Source organism: Genypterus blacodes, unplaced genomic scaffold, assembly GCF_046128005.1.
Source record: "Genypterus blacodes isolate CSIRO-AG114 ecotype Tasmania unplaced genomic scaffold, CSIRO-AGI_Gbla_v1 ptg000201l_1, whole genome shotgun sequence".
NCBI classification, from domain to species: Eukaryota; Metazoa; Chordata; class Actinopteri; order Ophidiiformes; family Ophidiidae; genus Genypterus; species Genypterus blacodes.
Genome location: NW_027467000.1, coordinates 6,121 through 26,867, shown reverse-complemented (window position 1 = coordinate 26,867; position 20,747 = coordinate 6,121). Strand labels below are relative to the sequence as shown.

The window sequence follows — 20,747 nt, the reverse complement described above, 5'->3', positions numbered from 1 at the left end:
AGTTGTCGGCACTGCGATGTGAATAACGGACTGAGATGGAAATGGGAATTCTTCTTCTTCTTCTCTTGTGTGTCTTCATTCAGCAAATGCTTGATGTTCCAACCGATTCCCTTAAGAAGCCGAACATCCCTGTCCATCTCGTAAACACAACACTACACCTAACCTTCCCTCCGATGCAGATGTGTGTGATGTTTGTCTTCCCTCTGCTCCGCCCGGCGCTGGGCTTCTTGTTTCTGAGTGAGGCTCATTGGTTTGCAGCTCCCGTCATCAGAGTCGACTCTGATATGCGTCTTCCGACAATCTGCTCCCCCGCTGTCTATTCATCTCTTGTAATTTCCTCACCTCACTAAGTTCATAATTATAAGTCTGCACCGCCATTATTAGTGCCTGAAAACAAACAAGCGAGCCCCTGCAGCAGAGACGCCAGCCATGACAGCAGAGACGATCCTTCCCTTTTATTAGTTAGCTTATTAACATTTTAGCCATCAGGGCTTTCACAAGTCGAGCTGCCAAACAGACACGATGAAATTTAATATCCAGGAGATTATTCAGAGTAAGTTTGACATTATTATTATTATTATCATCCTCATGAAGTGTGTGAAGGCTGATAGCAAACTGAGATCTCAGCTTTAAGAAAAGTTTCCCTTCTAAAATGACAGGAACAGAATGAAGCAGGAACTTTACAAGACACACAACGAACAAGACAAACACACAAGACACACACTGTCTAACGGACAAACCATGAAACACAGCTGCCATAAACTCGTCCAAGATTTTTTTTATTGTTTTTGTCCAGAAAGTCCCTGAATGTGCAACAGATCAACGGCAGAATTCTGCTGATTCATGAATGTTCTTCACTAATCCAACCACAACACAACATTTGTTTACATTCGTACATTTGATTGACATTAATCTGTGATGAGTTGGCAGCATGTGTGTATTGATTTATTGATCAACAGTTATTAGTTCAGATCAGTGTGGGTGGATTGTTGTGTTACAGCAGAAAGAAGCAACGAGAAACATCACAGACAAATATGATGTCATCAATGAAAAGGTAGAATGTGAAGAAGAAGAAGTCAAAGTGAAGACAGCAGATCAGATCATCTGGACCTTAAATGACAGAGAATCATTACACATCAACTCCTGCAGGTTACTCAGTGTGACTGACAGCTGAGATGATCAGAGGGGCGGAGTTTGTACCACCATGATTAAGACTGGGACTGAAGAGTGGGAGGAGCTTGTGAGTGAAGGAGCAGCCAGTAAAGGAGAAGATCAGAGCTGCAGCATCCACGTCATAGAAGGAGATCAGACCCTCCTCATAGTTCACAAACACTCCCACCTTCTCTGGCTTTGACTTCAGACTCAGAGGGACAGGAGGTCCAGCAAGAGCTGAGAACTCATTTTCATTCTTCAACCCTACAGCCCAGTAACCATGCTGAGGCCTCACTGTGATGTCTCCCTTCCTCTTGCTCGTCTCTCTGGTCACACCTAAATGCCACTCTGTCTTTCCTTTGACCTGAACCTCAAAGTAAAATCTTCCAGAGGAGAAACTCTGCTTTCCTAAAACATAAACACATGGATCAAATCTCTGTGGTTTGTCTGGGAGTTTCTTCCTCACATCACCATCATAAACTTGTTTCTCATCATCAGACAGGATCAGATCAGGATGAGCTGTATCAGGATCCAGAGTCAAGTCCACTGCAAACTGCTGGATCCTCTTCAGCTCCACCTTCAGCAGCTTCTTCACCTCCTTACTGATGGTCTCCTCCAGCTGAGCCACAGCTTTCTCCAGGCTCCCCTCATGTGACCTTTGATGGACTCTGACCTGTGTCCAGTCCTTGGTGGGAGGAGCATTGATGGATGAGAAGCTCTGCAGGAGGTGGAGGTGATCTTCAGAGCGTAAGAGCTTCTCCACCTCAGCAGCTGTCACAGTCAGCTCAGAGAGCTCCTGCTGCAGCTCTTTGATGAAGTCTTCAGCCTGTTTCTTTGTGCTCTTCTGCTTCTCCTCCACGGTCTCCATGAAGTCGGCCTGGATGTCCTCCACATGCTGCTTCAGAGTGGTGAAGATCTGAAGTCCTTCTGCTTTCTTTCTGTCTGCAGCTTCCCTGCTGAGCTTTTCTGACTGGTTGATCTCCTGGATCTTCAGCCGTCTCTGCTGCATCTTCTGCTTAATTTCAGCTACTGTTTTCTCTAACTTGACCTTCTTTCCTTCATATCCTTCTTTCAGAGGAACAAACTCATGGTTCTTGTGGTCTAAAACAGGACAGAGTGAACACACAGAGGTCTGGTCGGTCTTGCAGAAGAGCTCCAGAGGTTTATTGTGCGTCTTACACATCCTGTCCTCCAGGTTGTCCACAGGATGGATCAGCTGGTGTGATCTCAGGCGTGCTGCTGTCAGATGAGGCTCCAGATGAGTCTGACAGTAGGAGGCCTCACACTTCAGGCAGGACTTGATGGCTTTCACTTTGGTTCCAGTGCAGAAGTCACACTGAACTTCTCCTGGTTTGGCAGCTGGTTCCTCTGATCTTCCGCTGGCTTTGTTTTTAGTGGACTGTCTGAACTCAGCAGCCATCTCACGAAGGAGCCTGTTGACCTCCAGCTCAGGTCTTGCGCGGAACACCTTGTTACACAGAGGACACACACACTGGACGTTACTGTCCCAGTGTTGAGTGATGCAGGTTCTACAGAAGTTGTGTCCACATGATGTGGAGACTGGATCAGTGAAGACGTCCAGGCAGATGGAGCACATAAACTGATCTTCAGAGTGCAGACGGCTGGCAGCAGACATGTCTGCTGAGAACAAAGGAGACAATGAGGGACAACAACTCTGGAATGACACGATCACTGAGAGTCTAACAGAACTAAGAGTCTGGAACCACAGCAGCAGCTTTAAAGCTCCTCAGTGATCAACATCTGATTACATTCAAGGAAGGAAACATGGAGACACAACGTAGCTGTAGTTACATAGTTCTGACTGTGGGGGCGTCAGAGGGGAAACCACGGCTGTGACCTCAATCTTAAGGTCAAATCCTGGCCTTCAGTCTCAGCTCTGTGTTGGTGGACTTGGTTCTGGTTTCTGCTGCGTATCAAATGTAACAGTTCATATGTAAACATGTTAGCATGACGTGTTGGAAAGGTCCAGAGATCAGATCAGATAAGATCAGATTAGATTCAACTTAATAGTCATTGTGCAAAGTTCAGGTACAAGCCAAGGAAATGCAGTTAGCGTCCAACCAGAGGTGCAAAAATGTTTTATATTATAAAAAGGTGATAAACAAGTCATCCTTTAAATATGTAAAATAGGGCCAAGGCCATCGTCTGAGCAAACAGTAAACAGTGTCACAGTGGTTCAGTCCCATGGGAATGAATTAATACTGGAAAGTACATTTAAGGATCAATCATTAGGATTGATTGGATTTTAAACAGGACAGAAATGAAGCTTTGGTCTCTTTGCTTCTATTCTGACGGTTTGACTCTGTTAAAGTTTCACTTTTCACACTCGAGCTGAACAGTTAATGTTGTTGTGGGTGAGTCGGACTGATTCACTGACTCAGCTAAACACTCTTTTCCTGCTCTACAAGCTGCAGCGTGTGAACACTGAAACATGAGTGAAGCCTTTTTAGAATGAAGGAGTGAAGTGAGCCGTGTGAGAGCAGCTCAGCTTTGGGCTTCATGCTGCTGAAACACTCAAGATTGTGTCTGGACTCACCAGAGTTTGGCTGAGACGCTGCTGTGCTGTGGACAAACTTCTGATCCTCTGGCTTCTCTTCTGCTTCAGTCCAGTCGACTGCAGCTCTGCTCTCTGACTCACTGACTCACTTTCTGTTTCCATATGACCTTCAGACTCCTCCCTCCTTCCCTGTTGTTGCTTCTCCTCGTCTTCCCCTTGGTTGAGAGTTCAGCTGTAGATTTGTCAGAATGTGTTTGGGTTTTTCGTGGGATTGGAACTCAGATGGATGCATAGTTTCTGCACGTTGCTTCCTTGGTGACTTTAAAATAATACAAACAGAATGAGAACGCTGAGGACTCCACCATGGTCATCAGCCAACTATCAGCAAAAAGGAGAGTGTGTGTGTGTGTGTTTGTGTGTGTGTGTGTGTGTGTGTGTGTGTGTGTGTGTGTGTGTGTGTGTGTGTTTTGAAGCCATATTTCCTTGATGTTTATTTTCTTTAGATTCCGATCATTAAAGTCGTCACCATTTTGAAAGCGTACCTGTTCTTACCTGACCTCACGTCTGAACACGTAAAATATGGATCCATCTCTGATCACCTAACCTGAGCCGGCCCCCTGCTGTGCACGCCGCTCACTGCACTACTATGAAGACAGGAAGTAGGAAGTAGGACTTCACAGGTGTGTCAGTTTTAGCAGTTTTACTTTGCAGTGATTCCCTGAGGTTCAGTAAAGCTGAAGCTCAGGTTAAAGTGTGGAGCTGAACTCTGTTTGATGTCAGCTGAGATGATCATAACAAACAGCTGCCAGCCAATCAGAGACCAGCAAGTGTTCACAGCCGAGGTACAAGAGACAAAGTTTACCTCTGTGCTGCAGTATTGATCGCCTGAAAGTCAAACAGGAAATCACTTTAAGACACAGCTGACAGGAAGCAGGAGCTCACACAAGAGGTGTTTATTGTTTTTGTCCTGAAATCCCTGAATATGACAAAGATAAATGAAAGAATTCAATTGATTCATAAACCACAACCCAACATTTGATCTATTTACAATGATCACAACAATAAAAACACAAGAAAATAATAACAATAATACCTTCTTATTTCTGATCAGGTTCATCTGTGATGAGTTGGCAGCATGTGTGTATTGATTTATTGATCAACAGTTATTAGATCAGATCAGTGTGGGTGGATTGTTGTGTTACAGCAGAAAGAAGCAACGAGAAATATCACAGACAAATATGATGTCATCAATGAAAAAGCAGAATGTGAAGAAGAAGAAGTCAAAGTAAAGACAGCAGATCAGATCATCTGGACCTTAAATGACAGAGAATCATTACACATCAACTCCAGCAGGTTACTCAGTGTGACTGACAGCTGAGATGATCAGAGGGGCGGAGTTTTTACCACCATCATTAAGACAGGGACCAATGAATGGGAGGAGCTTGTGAGTGAAGGAGCAGCCAGTGAAGGAGAAGATCAGAGCTGCAGCATCCACGTCATAGAAGGAGACCAGACCCTCCTCATAGTCCACAAACACTCCAACCTTCTCTGGCTTTGACTTCAGACTCAGACGGACAAGAGAGTCATCACAACCTGAGAACTCATTTTCATTCCTCAACCCTACAGCCCAGTAACCATGCTGAGGCCTCAGTGTGATGATTCCCTTCCTCTTGCTCGTCTCTCTGGTCACTCCCAAAGCCCACTCCGTCTTTCTTTTGACCTGAACCTCAAAGTAAAATCTTCCACGGGAGAAACTCTGCTTTCCTAAAACACAAACACATGTATCAAATCTCTGTGGTTTGTCTGGGAGATTCTTCCACACATCACCATGATGAACTTGTTTCTTATCATCAGACAGGATCAGAGCAGGATTAGCTGTATCAGGATCCAGAGTCACGTCCACTGCAAACTGCTGGATCCTCTTCAGCTCCAGCTTCTCCAGCAGCTTCTTCACCTCCTTACTGATGGTCTCCTCCAGCTGAGCCACAGCTTTCTCCAGGCTCCCCTCATGTGACCTTTGATGGACTCTGACCTGTGTCCAGTCCTTGGTGGGAGGAACATTGATGGATGAGAAGCTTTGTAGGAGGTGGAGGTGATCTTCAGAGCGTAAGAGCTTCTCCACCTCAGCAGCTGTCACCGTCAGCTCAGAGAGTTCCTGCTGCAGCTCTTTGATGAAGTCTTCAGCCTGTTTCTTTGTGCTCTTCTGCTTCTCCTCCACGGTCTCCATGAAGTCGGCCTGGATGTCCTCCACATGCTGCTTCAGAGTGGTGAAGATCTGAAGTCCTTCTGCTTTCTTCCTGTCTGCAGCTTCCCTGCTGAACTGTTCTGACTGGTTGATCTCCTGGATCTTCAGACGTCTCTGCTGCATCTTCTGCTGAATCTCAGCTACTGTCTTCTCCAGCTTGGCCTTCTTTCCTTCACATTCTTCTTTCAGAGGAACAAACTCATGGTTCTTGTGGTCTAAAGCAGGACAGAGTGAACACACACAGGTCTGGTCGGTCTTGCAGAAGAGCTCCAGAGGTTTATCGTGCGTCTTACACATCCTGTCCTCCAGGTTGTCCACAGGATGGATCAGCTGGTGTGATCTCAGGCGTGCTCCTGTCAGATGAGGCTCCAGATGAGTCTGACAGTAGGAGGCCTCACACTTCAGGCAGGACTTGATGGCTTTCACTTTGGTTCCAGTGCAGAAGTCACACTGAACTTCTCCTGGTTTGGCAGCTGATTTCTCTGATCTTCCGCTGGCTTTGTTTTTAGTGGACAGTCTGAACTCAGCAGCCATCTCAGATATGAACGTGTTGACATCCAGCTTAGGTCTTTTGCGGAACACCTTGTTACACAGAGGACACACACACTGGATGTTACTTTTCCAGTGTTGAGTGATGCAGGTTCTACAGAAGTTGTGTCCACATGATGTGGAGACTGGATCAGTGAAGACGTCCAGGCAGATGGAGCACATGAACTGATCTTCAGACTGCAGACGGCTGGCAGCAGACATGTCTGCTGAGAACAAAGGAGACAATGAGGGACAACAACTCTGGAATGACACGATCACTGAGAGTCTAACAGAACTAAGAGTCTGGAACCACAGCAGCAGCTTTAAAGCTCCTCAGTGATCAACATCTGATTACATTCAAGGAAGGAAACATGGAGACACAACGTAGCTGTAGTTACATAGTTCTGACTGTGGGGGCGTCAGAGGGGAAACCACAGCTGTGACCTCAGTCTAAAGGTCAAATCCTGGCCTTCAGTCTCAGCTCTGTGTTGGTGGACTTGGTTCTAGTTTCTGCTGCGTATCAAATGTAACAGTTCATATGTAACAATGTAACATGTTAGCATGACGTGTTGGAAAGGTCCAGAGATCAGATAAGATAAGATCAGATTAGATTCAACTTTATAGTCATTGTGCAAAGTTCAGGTACAAGCCAATGAAATGCAGTTAGCGTCCAACCAGAGGTGCAAAAATGTTTTATATTATATAAAGGTGATAAACAAGTAATCCTTTAAATATGTAAAATAGTGCCAAGGCCATCGTCTGAGTAAACAGTAAACAATGTCACAGTGGTTCAGTCCCATGGGAATGAATTAAAACTAGAAAGTACATTTTAGGATCAATCATTAGGATTGGTTAAATATTGATCAGGACTGAAGCTTTGGTCTCTTTGCTTCCATTCTGACAGTTTGACTCTGTTAAAGTTTGACCTTTAATCTTGTCCTGGGTGAGTCTCACTGATTTACTGACTCAGCTAAACACTCACTTCCTGCTCTACAAGCAGCAGCGTGTGAACACTGAAACATGAGTGAAGCCTTTTTAGAATGAAGGAGTGAAGTGAGCCGTGTGAGAGCAGCTCAGCTTTGGGCTTCATGCTGCTGAAACACTCAAGATTGTGTCTGGACTCACCAGAGTTTGGCTGAGACGCTGCTGTGCTGTGGACAAACTTCTGATCCTCTGGCTTCTCTTCTGCTTCAGTCCAGTCGACTGCAGCTCTGCTCTCTGACTCACTGACTCACTTTCTGTTTCCTTATGACCTTCAGACTCCTCCCTCCTTCCCTGTTGTTGCTTCTCCTCGTCTTCCCCCTGGCTGAGAGATCAGCTGTAGTTTTGTCAGAACGTGTTTGGGTTTTTCGTGGGATTGGAACTCAGATGGATGCACAGTTTCTGCACGTTGCTTCCTTGGTGACTTTGAAATAATACAAACAGAATGAGAACGCTGAGGACTCCACCATGGTCATCAGCCAACTATCAGCTGAAAGGAGAGAGTGTGTGTGTGTGTGTGTGTGTGTGTGTGTGTGTGTGTGTGTGTGTGTGTGTGTGTGTGTGGCGGAAGGACAGGTGACTTCACACGTTAGTCTACTGACTCTTTGTTTCGCTGTTTGCGGCGAGGCGTGACCAAAGAGGCGTGGTTTGTGTCCTGCGCTCCATGAATGCGACGGGCGGCGAGCCGTGACGGACGCCAGGCACGGCCAGACTTGGAGCGAACGGGTCGTAAACAATTGCGGGAGGCGTCTGAGGGGAGGGGCAGGCCCCGTATCTCCTCCGGTCAGAGCGTGAAGACACTTGCGGAAGGATTTACGAGGCGACACATTCACAGGGGGAGGAGCAACATCTCAGAACTTAGACCCCAAAAGACAGAAAACAAACCAAAGCCACGAGGGATTGAACCCCAACCTATGATCTTAAAGGATGAGTTTATCCAACCCAAATTCTATGACATCATCGTTTGTTCCTATGCTAAGTGTCTGTCTGACTCGTTCTCACGTGAAGCTCCCAGTCAGACTGGCGATATCAGAAGTCGCTCCTGATCCTGAGTGGATCGGTCTGAAGAGGGAGGAGGCCCAGAACATCTTTGAACACGCCGCTTGTCTCTGATCTGCGTCTCTGTGCTGATCACTCTTATCTATTCTATTCTATTCTTGACCAAACCCAGAAGATGTATGTGTGTGTGTGGAAGAGAGAGAGAGAGAGAGAGAGAGAGAGAGAGAGAGAGAGAGAGAGAGAGGAGATAGGTGATTGCAGCTCAGTGGAGAGCCGACATCTGCTCTAATCTGTCTGTAGAGAGACGCTCCTTAGCTTCTCCAGTTAACTCTCTCTCCTGGCGGGCCAATCACACCCAGCAGCAGATCTTCCTCCCAGGTCAATTGCCAAATCAGGCAGAAGGACAACAGCTCCTTATCGGTGAATTACCCAATCACAGCAGAGGACACTTGGTCGCGTGTTATTATCCAATCACAGCAGAGGATATCTGCGCTTTCCAAGTTCATGTTCCAAAGGAAGACAGAATGATTTGTCTCATCCAATGACCGCGCCCCGTTTACACGTTACCCTCACCATGATTACACTCGGGGATAGTTTGGCGTTCGTTCTCCCTTTACAGATTTTCCTTTTTGATTGATACACTTCAACGATTGGGACGCAGCCTGAACTGGAGTCACTGCAGCCTGAATTGGAGTCACTGCAGCCTGAACTGGAGTCACTGCAGCCTGAATTGGAGTCACTGCAGCCTGAACTAAAGTCACTGCAGCCTGAACTGGAGTCACTGCAGCCTGAACTGGAGTCACTCCAGCCTGAACTGGAGTCACTGGAGCCTGAACTGGAGTCACTGCAGCGTGAACTGGTGTCACTGCAGCCTGAACTGGAGTCACTGCAGCCTGAACTGGAGTCACTGCAGCCTGAACTGGAGTCACTCCAGCCTGAACTGGAGTCACTGCAGCGTGAACTGGTGTCACTGCAGCCTGAACTGGAGTCACTGCAGCCTGAACTGGAGTCACTGCAGCCTGGTGCTTAGGGACGGAGGAGAAAGTGACGTCCTGAGCGCGGGGGACAGAAACAGCGGACGGCCTCTTTCTTCTGTTCACATTTAGCAGCTTCGTCCCATCAAAATCAAAGTCTTCAATCAATTCAAGAGGGTGAAAGCAAATCTGTGGAGATATACATTAGAGAAATAATACAATTCCAGATTAACTGAAGGATTTTATTCTCCAGAGGCTGAACCATGGGAGGAGATGTGGAGAGAGATGGGCAGAGGAAAACTCTTTAACTTGTTTAGATCTCGCAATCAAACTTCACATTCGCCCTTTAGACACACATCTCTTTATATTCATGCGGTGATGTCGCTGTGACTCCACTCTCTCCCTCCTCTTCTCCCCCTTAATCTTCCTCACATCCTCCTCCTCCTCCTCCTCTTCACTTTCTTTTCCAGTTCTCCAGATACTCCTTTATTTCTCTCTGTTCTGTTTCCCCCTTACTCATATCTCCTCTTCCTCCCCCTCCTCCTCGCTCTCTCTCTCTCTCTCCCTCTCCACCATCAAACACCTCCTTTCACCTCTTTTCCAGTCTGGCAAATATAGAACTTTACCTCCGCTGTTCTTCCCTCCTTCTCCTCCCCCCTCTTCTTCTTTTCTTTTTTAAGCGCGGCACAGAACCTTTCATCCGTTTGAAGTCTGTGCGATGTGGAGCAGCGTCGCGTTATCACAATACAAATCTCTCAACACTTTCTCTCTGCTACTTAAATCTGAATTTCCTTACTTGTTTAAATTGTGGCCTAGTGAGGCATCTGCGCACACACACACACACACACACACACACACACACACACACACACACACACACACTCTCTCCCTCTCTGGGGAATTCATCTTTGTTCCCGTGGCTTCACCGTTACGGCGCTTGTTTTTCCGTCCTCAGCAGCTGTTTCCTGCCTTTTTCATCTTCACGGCGTCTCGAGTTTCCACCGCCGACGCCGCCGCAAAGTCTCCATTTTTACGGCGACACAATGCGGCCTGTCGCCATTTTAGAGAAGAGAGAGAGAGAGAGAGAGAGAGAGAGAGAGAGAGAGAGAGAGAGAGAGAGAGAGAGAGAGAGAGAGAGGGAGAGAGAGAGAGAGAGAGAGAGGGGCCTTGTAATGGTTCTGTCTGTCAGAGATGATTTCAGTCTCAGATGTTTAGTTTAGCTGTGTCCTCTTCCTCTTCACCTTCATCGACACGTATCTGTCGCTAAATTGCTCCATTAGCCTGTGAATGCTTTCTTTCATAAATACAAATAAAAAGCCAGATTTGATACCAGAGCAGATATGAGAAGAGTGTGTGTGTGTGTGTGTGTGTGTGTGTGTGTGTGTGTGTTGTTTCCTGCAGTAAGACGCTGTTATATAACCTGAACTTCCTGTAAATCAGGTTTGAGCCGCTTTGTTTGTGCTAACCGAAGCCAATCGATCATTCCATGATTCTCGCCGCCCGGAGGGAAAGATGCGATCTGCCGCGATAACGAGGAGCCGCCGGGTAACGAGCTCTGAGCGTCGTGCATTTTTGTGCTCGGTTAAGACGCACACGAGGATACACACACAAACACACACTGGCACAGACGCTGGGTCGGCTCTTGGAGGCGTCGCTGCAGCGATGGCGTCGACTCCCTCGTCCTTCCCGGACGCTTGAGCGTGACGTCGGCCTGCGATAACGCGGCGCTGGCTTCTGTGTTGGCTCCTGCGTTAGCTTCTCTCACTCCCCTCCTCTGTCCTCTTTCTCTCAACCACAAACCGCTCCTCTACCTCTCTTCCATCCTCTCTCTCTCTCTGATGACTCCGCCCCCCTCTTCCTCTCTCGGATGCCAATCGCCCAAAGACGTTGTTGGTTTTTCAAAACTCAGACCCTACAGGATCCGTGCTGTGGCCACACACACACACACACGCACACACACACACACACCTTTGCGTTGGCCGGCTCCAAACAGTTATTGATCAGAAATTGATCGGCTGGCTCCTTGTTAAAAAGATCTCGAGATGAAGACTGCAGGCTGGCGGGTAAACCTGCTGACTCGTCCTCACACACACACACACACACACACACACACACACACACACACACACAGGCTCTAAGTTGAGGATTTGTGTATATTGGCGACCTGAGGCCTTTGTACAGAGAGAGAGAAAAGAGAGAGAGAGAAGAGAGAGAGAGAGAGAGAGAGAGAGAGAGAGAGAGAGAGAGAGAGAGAGAGAGAGAGAGAGAGTTTAGCATCATGCTGAATGGCACCGATATCAGAACCTGACCCGTGCCGGCTGGGGTCGTTTCCTGGACACGGTCTAATAAGAGGCGGAGCAGGAAGTGGCAGTCAGCCGGCCTGTCAGCTGTGAGGCTTAATTGGTTGGCAGCCAGCAGCCAATCAGAGTTCAATGATTGTGAGAGGAGTCGCTGATGCAGGTGGGAATTGATGGGTGTTAATCTGATGGTTGATTAGATTGTGGGGCGGTGATCTGGAGGCTATGAGACGTAAATGTACACACACACACACACCAGGCAGAGCTACACACACACACACACACACACACACAGCCTCTAGAGGCCGAGCAGACAGATGGGAGGTTGATGCTAATGGGACACACGACTAAATGGTCTATATGGACGGGATAAACACGGTTCCCTTGGAAACCAAAGGACTCTGTGTGTGTTTGTGTGTGTGTGTGTGTGTGTGTAAGAAAGAGAAGGAGAGTGTTTGTGTTTACTGCCACTAAAGACTCCTGCAGTCTGAAGCACTTCACAGTGTGGGGCAACATCATAGAGAGGGTTCAGGGTCAAAGGTCAACAACATAGAGAGGGTTCAGGGTCAGAAGTCAGAGTTTGTCAGGTCAAGATACACAACATACGGAAATAAATGAATTTATTGCCTTAACTGAGATGTAATCAACACTTGCAGCATTCGTGTGTGTGTGTGTGTGTGTGTGTGTGTGTGTGTGTGTGTTGTGAGAAGCTGTGGTCAAAGGATGTATGCTTGTTTAAAAGTTGTAAATCAGGCGTGCAGGCGATAACAAGAACCACCTACACACCTACAGCTGGCTCCACTGGCAGCTCCTCTGATCTCACACACACACACTCACACACACACCCTTCTGTTAGTGCTTGAGAAATCTGAGCGTGAGCTTGCCAGGTACAGTAGATTGATCCCAGCTGCAGAAGGTTTATCAGCAATGTGAAGCAATGGAGTGGACAGATGAGCTGTATGTGTGTGTGTGTGTGTGTGGGGGTCAGGGTTAGGTGGGTGAGTGTGTGTGATGTGGGGGGGGGGTCGGCCCGTGGAGAATAGGAATGGATGATGGTTGTCTGAGCCGGCCGGTGATGAGGCTGTTGTGATATAAAGGATATAATGATGACCCCTAACAAGACTCACTTCTGTGTGTGTGTGTGTGTGTGTGTGTGTGTGTGTGTGTGTGTGTGTGTGTCTGTCAGCGGGTGGTGATTTAATGGACTGGGTCACCACACTGTTTAACACACCAGTCACAACATCTGAGGGGAGGATGGACGAAGAGAGAGTTTTTCAGCAGCTAGTATCTCTCTCTCTCTCTCTCTCTCTCTCTCTCTCTCTCTCTCTCTCTCTCTCTCTCTCTCTCTCTCTCTCTCTCTCTCTCTCTCTCTCTCCCCCTCCCTCCTCTCTCTCTCTCTCTCTCTCTCTCTCTCTCTCTCTCTCTCTCTCTCTCTCTCCCCCTCCCTCCCCCTCCCTCCCTCCCTCTCTCTCTCTCTCTCCTCCCTCCCCCTCCCTTCTCTCTGTCTTTATTAAATCTTTACTCTGCCTGATCTCTGTAGGTTTACATGAATCCATCTGATTGGTTGTTTCCTTCACAGGTTTTCATGGAGGGCTTTAAACCAAACACAGTCAAATTAGATTTGTCTTTATGGAATCAGAAGTGTGTGTGTGTGTGTGTGTGTGTATGTGTGTGTGTGTGTGTGTGTAATCTGCAGCAGTCCTCACACACCAGGATGAGAGAATGTTCTCTGCTCTTGTTGGAGACGCGGCACAAATCTCCCAATTTTCTCACAAATGCGGAAACAAAAGCGTCCAAAAAGCTGCAGAGGGCATCCAGAGCATCCAGAGCATCCAGAGCATCCAGACATGCTGGTGGAGATCAGTTTAGGATTCATTTCCACCTGAATATGAGCGATCCAACCCAGATCCTCTCTCTCTCTCTCTCTCTCTCTCTCTCTCTCTCTCATTCTCTCTCTCTCTCTCTCTCTCTCTCTCCCTCTCTCACTCTCTCTCTCTCTCTCTCTCTCCCTCTCTCCCTCTCTCTCTCTCTCTCTATCTCCCTCTCTCTCTCTCTCTTTCTCACTCTCTCTCTCTCTCTCTCTCTTTCTCTCTGTCTCTCTCTCTCTCTCTCTCTCACTCCCGCTCTATCTTTATCTCTGTGCGCTCTAGCAATAAAGGAAGGAGAGCGAGAAAAAAGTGAATTAAGTTGTGTGTGTGTGTGTGTGTGTGTGTCTGAAGTATCTCTCACATCACTTCACTTAAAGCTGCACACGTTTTGTCTTTTAGGTTTTCTTTTTATGGTGTGTGTGTGTGTGGCTTTTTGCGTGCGTGTGTGTGTCTGCCTGCCTGCCTGCCTGCCACGTGTGTGTGTGTGTGTGTCTTTGTGTGTGAGTGCGTGTGTGTGTCTGCCTGCCTGCCACGTGTGTGTGTGTGTGTGTGTGTCTTTGTGCGTGAGCGTGTGTGTGTGTGTCTATGTGCGTGATGTGTGTGCGCGCGTGTATGTGTGTGTGTGTGTAGTATCCGTGCCCTTGTTTACACACACTCTCAGATCACACTCGCTGCATCCGACCCACAGACAAATGCTGTCTTGAAATGTGGCCGGATGTGAGATTTCATATCTCTTCTCGATGGCGTCCAACAAGCTTCAGAGGCGGAGAGAGGAGAAGTGTGTGTGTTCCCAAAAACTCCTAGAAGGAACAAGGACGGCCTCCGTGTTCCATCTTAAACTCATACGCTTGGAGCTTCACGTTTGTGTGTGTGTGCACACTTGGATGAATTCATTATTATTTCTATATTTCATGCCAAGAGGCAAAGCTGCAAATCCAAACCTGTCTCAGGTCACAGAGCTGAGCCTCAACACCGACAATGAGTAAACCATTCAGTCCTTATCAGTGTCATCTGTGTGTGTGTGTGTGTGTGTGTGTGTGTGATCAGTGCACTGTTGTGTAGCACAGAGAGTATTTGTAATTCACTCATACTGTACATGTTCGTCAAATAGACCACTTGACAATGTGTGTGTGTGTGTGTGTGTGTGTGTGTGTGTGTGTGTGTGTGTGTGTGTGTGTATTTAATGTCCCCTTTGTCAAGTCCTTGAGTGGGCAACAAGGACAAGGTAGTCACCTTTGTCTCTGTGTGGCTGTCAGGCTGTAAATCAACCATAACATGGCTAATTAACTCTGCTGGAGAGAGAGAGAGAGAGAGAGAGAGAGAGAGAGAGGGAGAGAGAGCTGGACTTTGCCTTGTCCTGCACCAACATCTGTCGCCTCGATCGCCCAATTCCACTTTGTTCAGGAAGATTCCTGTGACGTTCATATGGACACAGACGTCTCCATATCAGTCTTTGTTGTTGTGTATGTCTCGTATTTGTCTGAAACACGAGACATGGACTCCTCCGTCCATCTGTCCGTCCAGACGCCTCAGACAGGCAGACGGACGCGTACGCCGCCAGCAGAGGAACGGAAACGCCACGGCAGTGAAGCCAACCGCGGGGCGTCGCAGCTCGCGCGGCAAAGTGGCACCTGCGGCTCAAATTGAGAGTTGGCACGTCGGGAAACGTCTGAGTAATGTGCCGTTTGTCTGATGCTAATGCACTCCTGTGGAAATGAACGGTTTGCTCCTGCAGCTGCAATTAAAGCTCCGCCAGCTTCCTGTGTCCTTCCACAGTCTGCATGAGCTCAACACGTATGACCGTACAGCTCAATACAAACCTACAATGTACAGCAGATCTCTATATTCTCCTTCATAATGTTCAAATGGAAACTCTTGAATAGAAATATAATGATAACAATAACTATAATAACAATAACAATAATACTAATCACAGTCTTCTTCATTTGTCAACCTGGACCCTGAGAAAGGAAAACAAAGAAGAGTTTCATTTTAGGATCCCAGACGGTGACGGTTGCTAGGAGACATACATAGTCTAATATTCTCATTCCATCGCTGGCTAATGTTTGTTAAACTTCCGTCTGGCTCCAGTTCACACGATGCAAACACTTTTAATAACGCCTGATTATCCACTGAGAAACAGAAATGAGGACTTAAACATAGCAGGAAGTGAAACCTCACCCTCAGCTTGACACTCAGTTGAACAGAATCGTTATGGTAAATACATTTAGGAACCCTAACTTCTTCCTGTGTCACCACTGTGCACACGGAGTGAAAACAGCCCATTCATTCGAGCCGCCCTGTCTCTGTAGCTGAACGCCCGCTCTGCCTGCAGTGGAGCGCCGTGATTGCAAAAATCACACGGCTAATGAGTCCCTGCTGGTCGAGACTCCGTACAGCGGCGTGCAAATGGTGAACTAATCAAAATCACAGCTGGGGACAGACCAGCAAAAAACAGAGACGTCCAACACCTCCATGTTTGTCCCCGCAGGCGTCCGTCAACGCCTCAGGTGGGTAACGAACCAATCAAAACAAAGCTTTCCTGGCAGCGCAGGACCTCTGCGTTTGTCTTGGGTGGGAGTTTGGACGCTTAATTATCACAGAACTCACTGAGACTCGCTGTATTTCACTTTAAACACGACAGGAAACGAGTGAAAGTGGAATATGTCCCCTGACAACAAACACACATGAAACACGGCGTCCGCCAGCAGGATCTGCTGATGTGAACCTATGGAAGAACACATTTCTCATCTGGCATCGCTGCCCGTTTCCCCTGGTAGATGTTTAACTGTAATGCAACGTCAGCGTCCACGGTGTCGTCCATCTGTAGTCTAACTAGATGCTTTAATCGATGGCAGGGACGTCTGCAGGTTTAAGCCTGATTAATGTTTTAATCAGCCACGGGAGAGAAACGACTGAACTCTTCTCTGCTGCAGGTTTAACGACGCTCGCCGACCCGGGCCTGCACTTCACTACGGAATGTAACTTTATATTGAATTTCACTTTGCTTTGCAACCTCCAGGCTGCGCTGTGAGACGCTTCAGCAGGCAGGACAACAAACTGTGGCTCGTGGAAATCTCCACATCTCTGCTTGAAAAATGGCTTCCTTGACTCCTTTGCTTCACTCATTTCCTCTGTCCTTCCCTCTATCCTAATTAGCTTTTCCGTTTCTCCCATTCTCTCCATTATTCAAGCCTGAAAAGATAAATACAACATTTACATATTTGTTGTTCAGCAGAGCTCAGCGTGGCAGTCAGCATCACATGTAATACATTCAGGGCGAAGAAGCTTCAGTACGTCTTGATTTAGCAGCAAATGCTCCGACTAAAGGGTTTACAGGAAGTTTCCTTCAGGCCTTCAGGTGTTTTGTGCTTGATGTCAGTGTTTGTGTCCATGTGACCAAGTTGACCTGCAGATCTGCTCTCCGCTCTTCCTCTCTGCTCGCCCTGTGAAGCTCTATTTCTGGGTGAAAGGAGTTTGATACTCTCTAGGAGGCTTTACAGAGCTCTTCCACCAGGGAGGGGCCAGCTATCTCTCTGGGTTAGGACCGTATCTATCCCCTCTACAGCACCGCAGCAGTCTGGGTTGAGCTGTTTACTTCAGTGAAACCATAAAAACTCTTTACTGCTCAGTTTTTACATTTTTCCGCTATTATCCGCGATTATTTTTATTTTGACCCATCAAATAAAAATCAACTGTTTCGTAAAAAGAAATGCAAAGTGGAAAACCGCACAAAGTTGTCATGGCGATGCCTCTGTAATGGCCTCAGCAGCACATTAGCAGCGTGGACGCGGTGATGTGCTGCCAGCTGGACGCCACCAGAGTAATGCAAATGTGACTGAGAGTGAAAAGATGAAGAGGCGTCCGACTGTGAAGTCCATTCGTCCATTCAAAGGCAGAACTGTGTTTTCATGCAAAATCCACTCGAGCGTTGTGACTCCAAGGTCTGTTTTCCTTTTTAGCGTCCGGAGCGATGAAGCAATTAGACCTGAAACAGATTACAGGCTGAGTCAACGCTCTGAGTGTGTGCGAGAGGCTGCTCTGTGATGCTGCTCTGTGACGCTCTTTGGACATGAGGTTCATCTGCACCGTCACATTTTAAACATTCTGCTTTTCCACGATTTTGACCCGCGAAAGTCCTGACAAGCCTTTAAAAAACAAAAGATAAGACTTTGGAAACGACTTCATGGCAGCTCCGCCCCCTTTTATCGCACAGCAAACTGTTTAAAATCTCAATGTTGTCCATCCATTCATGGTTTCTCTGTGATGTGACGGCAGCAGGTGAAGCAGCTTTCTCCTCTTGACATTCTGACTGATGGAGCTACGAGGAGCTCTCCCCCTGTATCAGTCCGTACGTTCACATGTTCTTCATACTGAGATGAAGGTAATGGAGAGATGCAGTGTCCACCGTCTGATCCTACATTAGAGTAAAGAAGTATCGACGCCTCTAAGAGACGACAGCTGAGGTCATCAGGACGTCTGTGAGGAGCTCATGGGACGTTTACTTCAGTTTCAACACAAAGTCAATGTTTGCTGAGCTGTTTCACTCTGGACCTGCTGCTAAAGAGGAAAGAGGGAGAGAACAAGGAGAGAGGAAGAGAGACAAAGGGAGTAGAGGGGGAGGAAAGGAGGAGGTGGGCAGAGATGAAGGGGGAGCGGAGATCAAAGCGTAATGTAGGGTGAACCCAGGAACTCACAGGAGAGAGGAGGAGGAGAGGAGTGGAGAGGAGAGGAAGACTTGTGAGGAATGAGCAGATGTCGTGGCCTCGATCGACGTGAGATCTAGACGCACCAAACGCAAATAAAACTGGGCTGGGGGACGGACAGAACACAGAAATGGAGATCCAGGTGCTCCGACACACACCTGAGCGAGGACGAGGACACGGACACAAAGACGAGGACATGCGGACACAAAGACGAGGACATGCGACACAAAAGCGCAGCCGCAGCCTCCGCAGCCCATCAACATCCCTCTCAACATCACACTCTTTCCGCTTGGCTTCAGTCGCGTTAATGGCTTTTGTTTCCACATTTAGCTCGGGGGGGCGGCCACCTGTTTCACGCAAAACAAACTCATTTCTAGACGATTACGCGCCAGCCTCTAATCATCAGTATGGCGCTGAAACGAAGCCTGACTGCTGGAGCCGCACGGGCAGAAGCAGGAGGGAGGAATCTGGCCTGCAGACCTCAAGGAGACAAAAGTTTGATCTGTTTACAGCCCGGGATGAGTTTGTTCTCTAATCAAAGGGAGAGCAGACTTTACGGGGACGCTGCAGAGACGTTTGGGTCTCGGCGGCAGAGAGAGGCGATCGTGAAAAGCGGCAGAATGAGACAGAATGTTGTGGTCTTGTGATAAACGTTCTCCATCTCAACCCAACATCGCCTGCCTGGAGTCCCATGATTCCTCTCTCCTTCATCACGTCACCGCCTCATTAGGTTTGGCTGAAGACATGACGCAGGGTCTGTAATGATGATCCGGTCAGACGCCTCTCACTCTTTAAGTGTCCTTGAGCAAGGCAGTTTATTCAGATTGGTCCCACTTAGAGACTGAGGTCGTGATGCAGATGGTGATGAAGTACAGGAGAACAGGGCAGATTATCAGGCTAACAGGTTTAAACAAAATCTCTCTCTCTCTCTCTCTCTCTCTCCCTCCCTCTCTCTCTCTCCCTGTCTCTCTCTCTCTCTCTGTAGCAGCTGATGCGAGAGCGACAGCAGATGGCGAGTCGTCCCTTCGCTTCGGTCGCCGTGGCGCTGGAGGTGGGCGGGGACCAGGAGGAGCTGCTACAGGTCAGCAACAGGCGGACACAAACGCACACTGTTGGCACGCAAAGAACACACACACAAACACACATACACACACACACACACACATAGGAGGTTCATTTCCATTTCCCCGCCTTGTGAAACCGTGGCAACGCTCAGCAGGTCTGACACAGAGGCCTCCTGCTGTTATGATTGACACATGGCAAATACACACAAACCCTCTGCTGTCTGCCTCTGTGTGTGTGTGTGTGTGTGTGTTTGTCACCACATCAGTACAGACTGCGAGAAAAATATGGAAGAAACTGATTCATATAAGTAATCAATCCTCCTGTAAAACAATGACTTTTTCCAACTAAAGCGATGAAGCGATGAGGCCACGAGGCGATGAAGCGATGCTGCTGTTATCTGCGTCCCTTCTGAAGGCTTCACCTCCTCACCTGCTTGAAGGTGACAGGAGACAATGGAGGCTATCTGCTCAGGAGGCTTAATTACCTCAGCCTGGGCCCGGGTGGGTCTGGGTTGGTTCCTGTAGAAACCTCAGGAGAACATGAGCTCTTATCCCCGTCCCAGCTCGCTTTCATTTCATTCTTGAAGGTGAGAGACAATGGGGCAGAACGTTATCTTCACACGGGGGTTAATTACACAACATCTGGTTCGCAGCCGCACACGCTGCTTAGCATAATTGTGTAATGAATGAGGGAGCGGCGGCGTTTCGGCGCCGCCTCGCTTTTCTCCACGCCGTCCCGCTTATGCAGAGGAACGGCGTGCGGGCGAAACAAATAGAGCCATCATCGCCCCATTTCATGCCATGTTTAGACGGCAAACAAGAAATACAACACCTGTTGTTTCCACGCCGGGGGTGACGAGGAGGAGAGCAGATGAGGTGATGAAGACATAATTGCTTTGAGAGGAGCATGGAGAGATTTTGATGGAGGCTGAATTCACGCAGCTGCTGAGTTGTTTTTGTTGAACTGATTTACGTGTGTGTGTGTGTGTGTGGGTGTGTGTGTGGGTGTGTGTGTGTGTGTGTGTGTGTGTTAGCAGGTGTACTTTTAATAAAGCCTGTGCGGTTCTTCTTCATGTCCCGTTCTGCTGCTGCATGTAACCGTCTGCAGCACAGTCAGACGTGTTGCTGTCATGTTGAATGTTTTAGGCTCGAATTGCATAAAAATAATAATAATAATAATGATAATAATTAGATTAGAAAATCAAAAATATAAAATCCATTAATGATATAAATTGATTTGAAAATTCAAATAAAATAATATGACTTCAAAAATTACTTACTTATAATTAACATATGCAATAAAAATACAATAAAGCAGTTTGTATATTATAATAACAAATAAAGTGAATCTGATCTCTTTGCTCCGTCACTCAGGCAGACGAGTCAGCTGATGTTTCTCCATCTGTTTGGTTTAC

General features: G+C 47.6%; 3 protein-coding genes across 8 annotated transcripts in view; 1 reads left to right on the top strand and 2 right to left on the bottom strand.

Annotated features, from left to right (window-relative positions):
* LOC143015442 (attractin-like protein 1) overlaps positions 1-19,581 on the top strand; it is a 114,983-nt gene extending 95,402 nt beyond the window's left edge. For both annotated transcript variants that reach the window (XM_076169425.1, XM_076169424.1), the window contains one exon: positions 19,254-19,581. In XM_076169425.1, coding sequence (XP_076025540.1) covers positions 19,254-19,436 — 183 coding nt within the window. In that variant the 3' untranslated portion in view covers positions 19,437-19,581. The remainder of the gene's footprint in view (positions 1-19,253) is intronic.
* Positions 759-3,797, bottom strand: LOC143015437 (E3 ubiquitin-protein ligase TRIM39-like). Of its 4 annotated transcripts, none has more exons than XM_076169416.1 (3): positions 3,710-3,797; positions 2,965-3,079; positions 759-2,793 (listed from the first exon to the last, which is right to left on the bottom strand). In XM_076169416.1, exon 3 carries the CDS (start codon positions 2,786-2,788, stop codon positions 1,151-1,153), a length of 1,638 nt encoding a protein of 545 aa, XP_076025531.1. In that variant the 5' UTR covers positions 2,789-2,793; positions 2,965-3,079; positions 3,710-3,797; the 3' UTR covers positions 759-1,150. The 4 variants fall into 4 exon arrangements, with proteins under 4 accessions (XP_076025531.1, XP_076025530.1, XP_076025532.1 ...); XM_076169415.1 differs by having other exon boundaries at positions 759-2,790; XM_076169417.1 differs by lacking the exon at positions 2,965-3,079.
* Positions 4,609-7,679, bottom strand: LOC143015436 (E3 ubiquitin-protein ligase TRIM39-like). Of its 2 annotated transcripts, none has more exons than XM_076169413.1 (2): positions 7,569-7,679; positions 4,609-6,670 (listed from the first exon to the last, which is right to left on the bottom strand). In XM_076169413.1, exon 2 carries the CDS (start codon positions 6,663-6,665, stop codon positions 5,025-5,027), a length of 1,641 nt encoding a protein of 546 aa, XP_076025528.1. In that variant the 5' UTR covers positions 6,666-6,670; positions 7,569-7,679; the 3' UTR covers positions 4,609-5,024. The 2 variants fall into 2 exon arrangements, with proteins under 2 accessions (XP_076025528.1, XP_076025527.1); XM_076169412.1 differs by having other exon boundaries at positions 4,609-6,667.
* Positions 19,582-20,747: the final 1,166 nt, after the last annotated feature.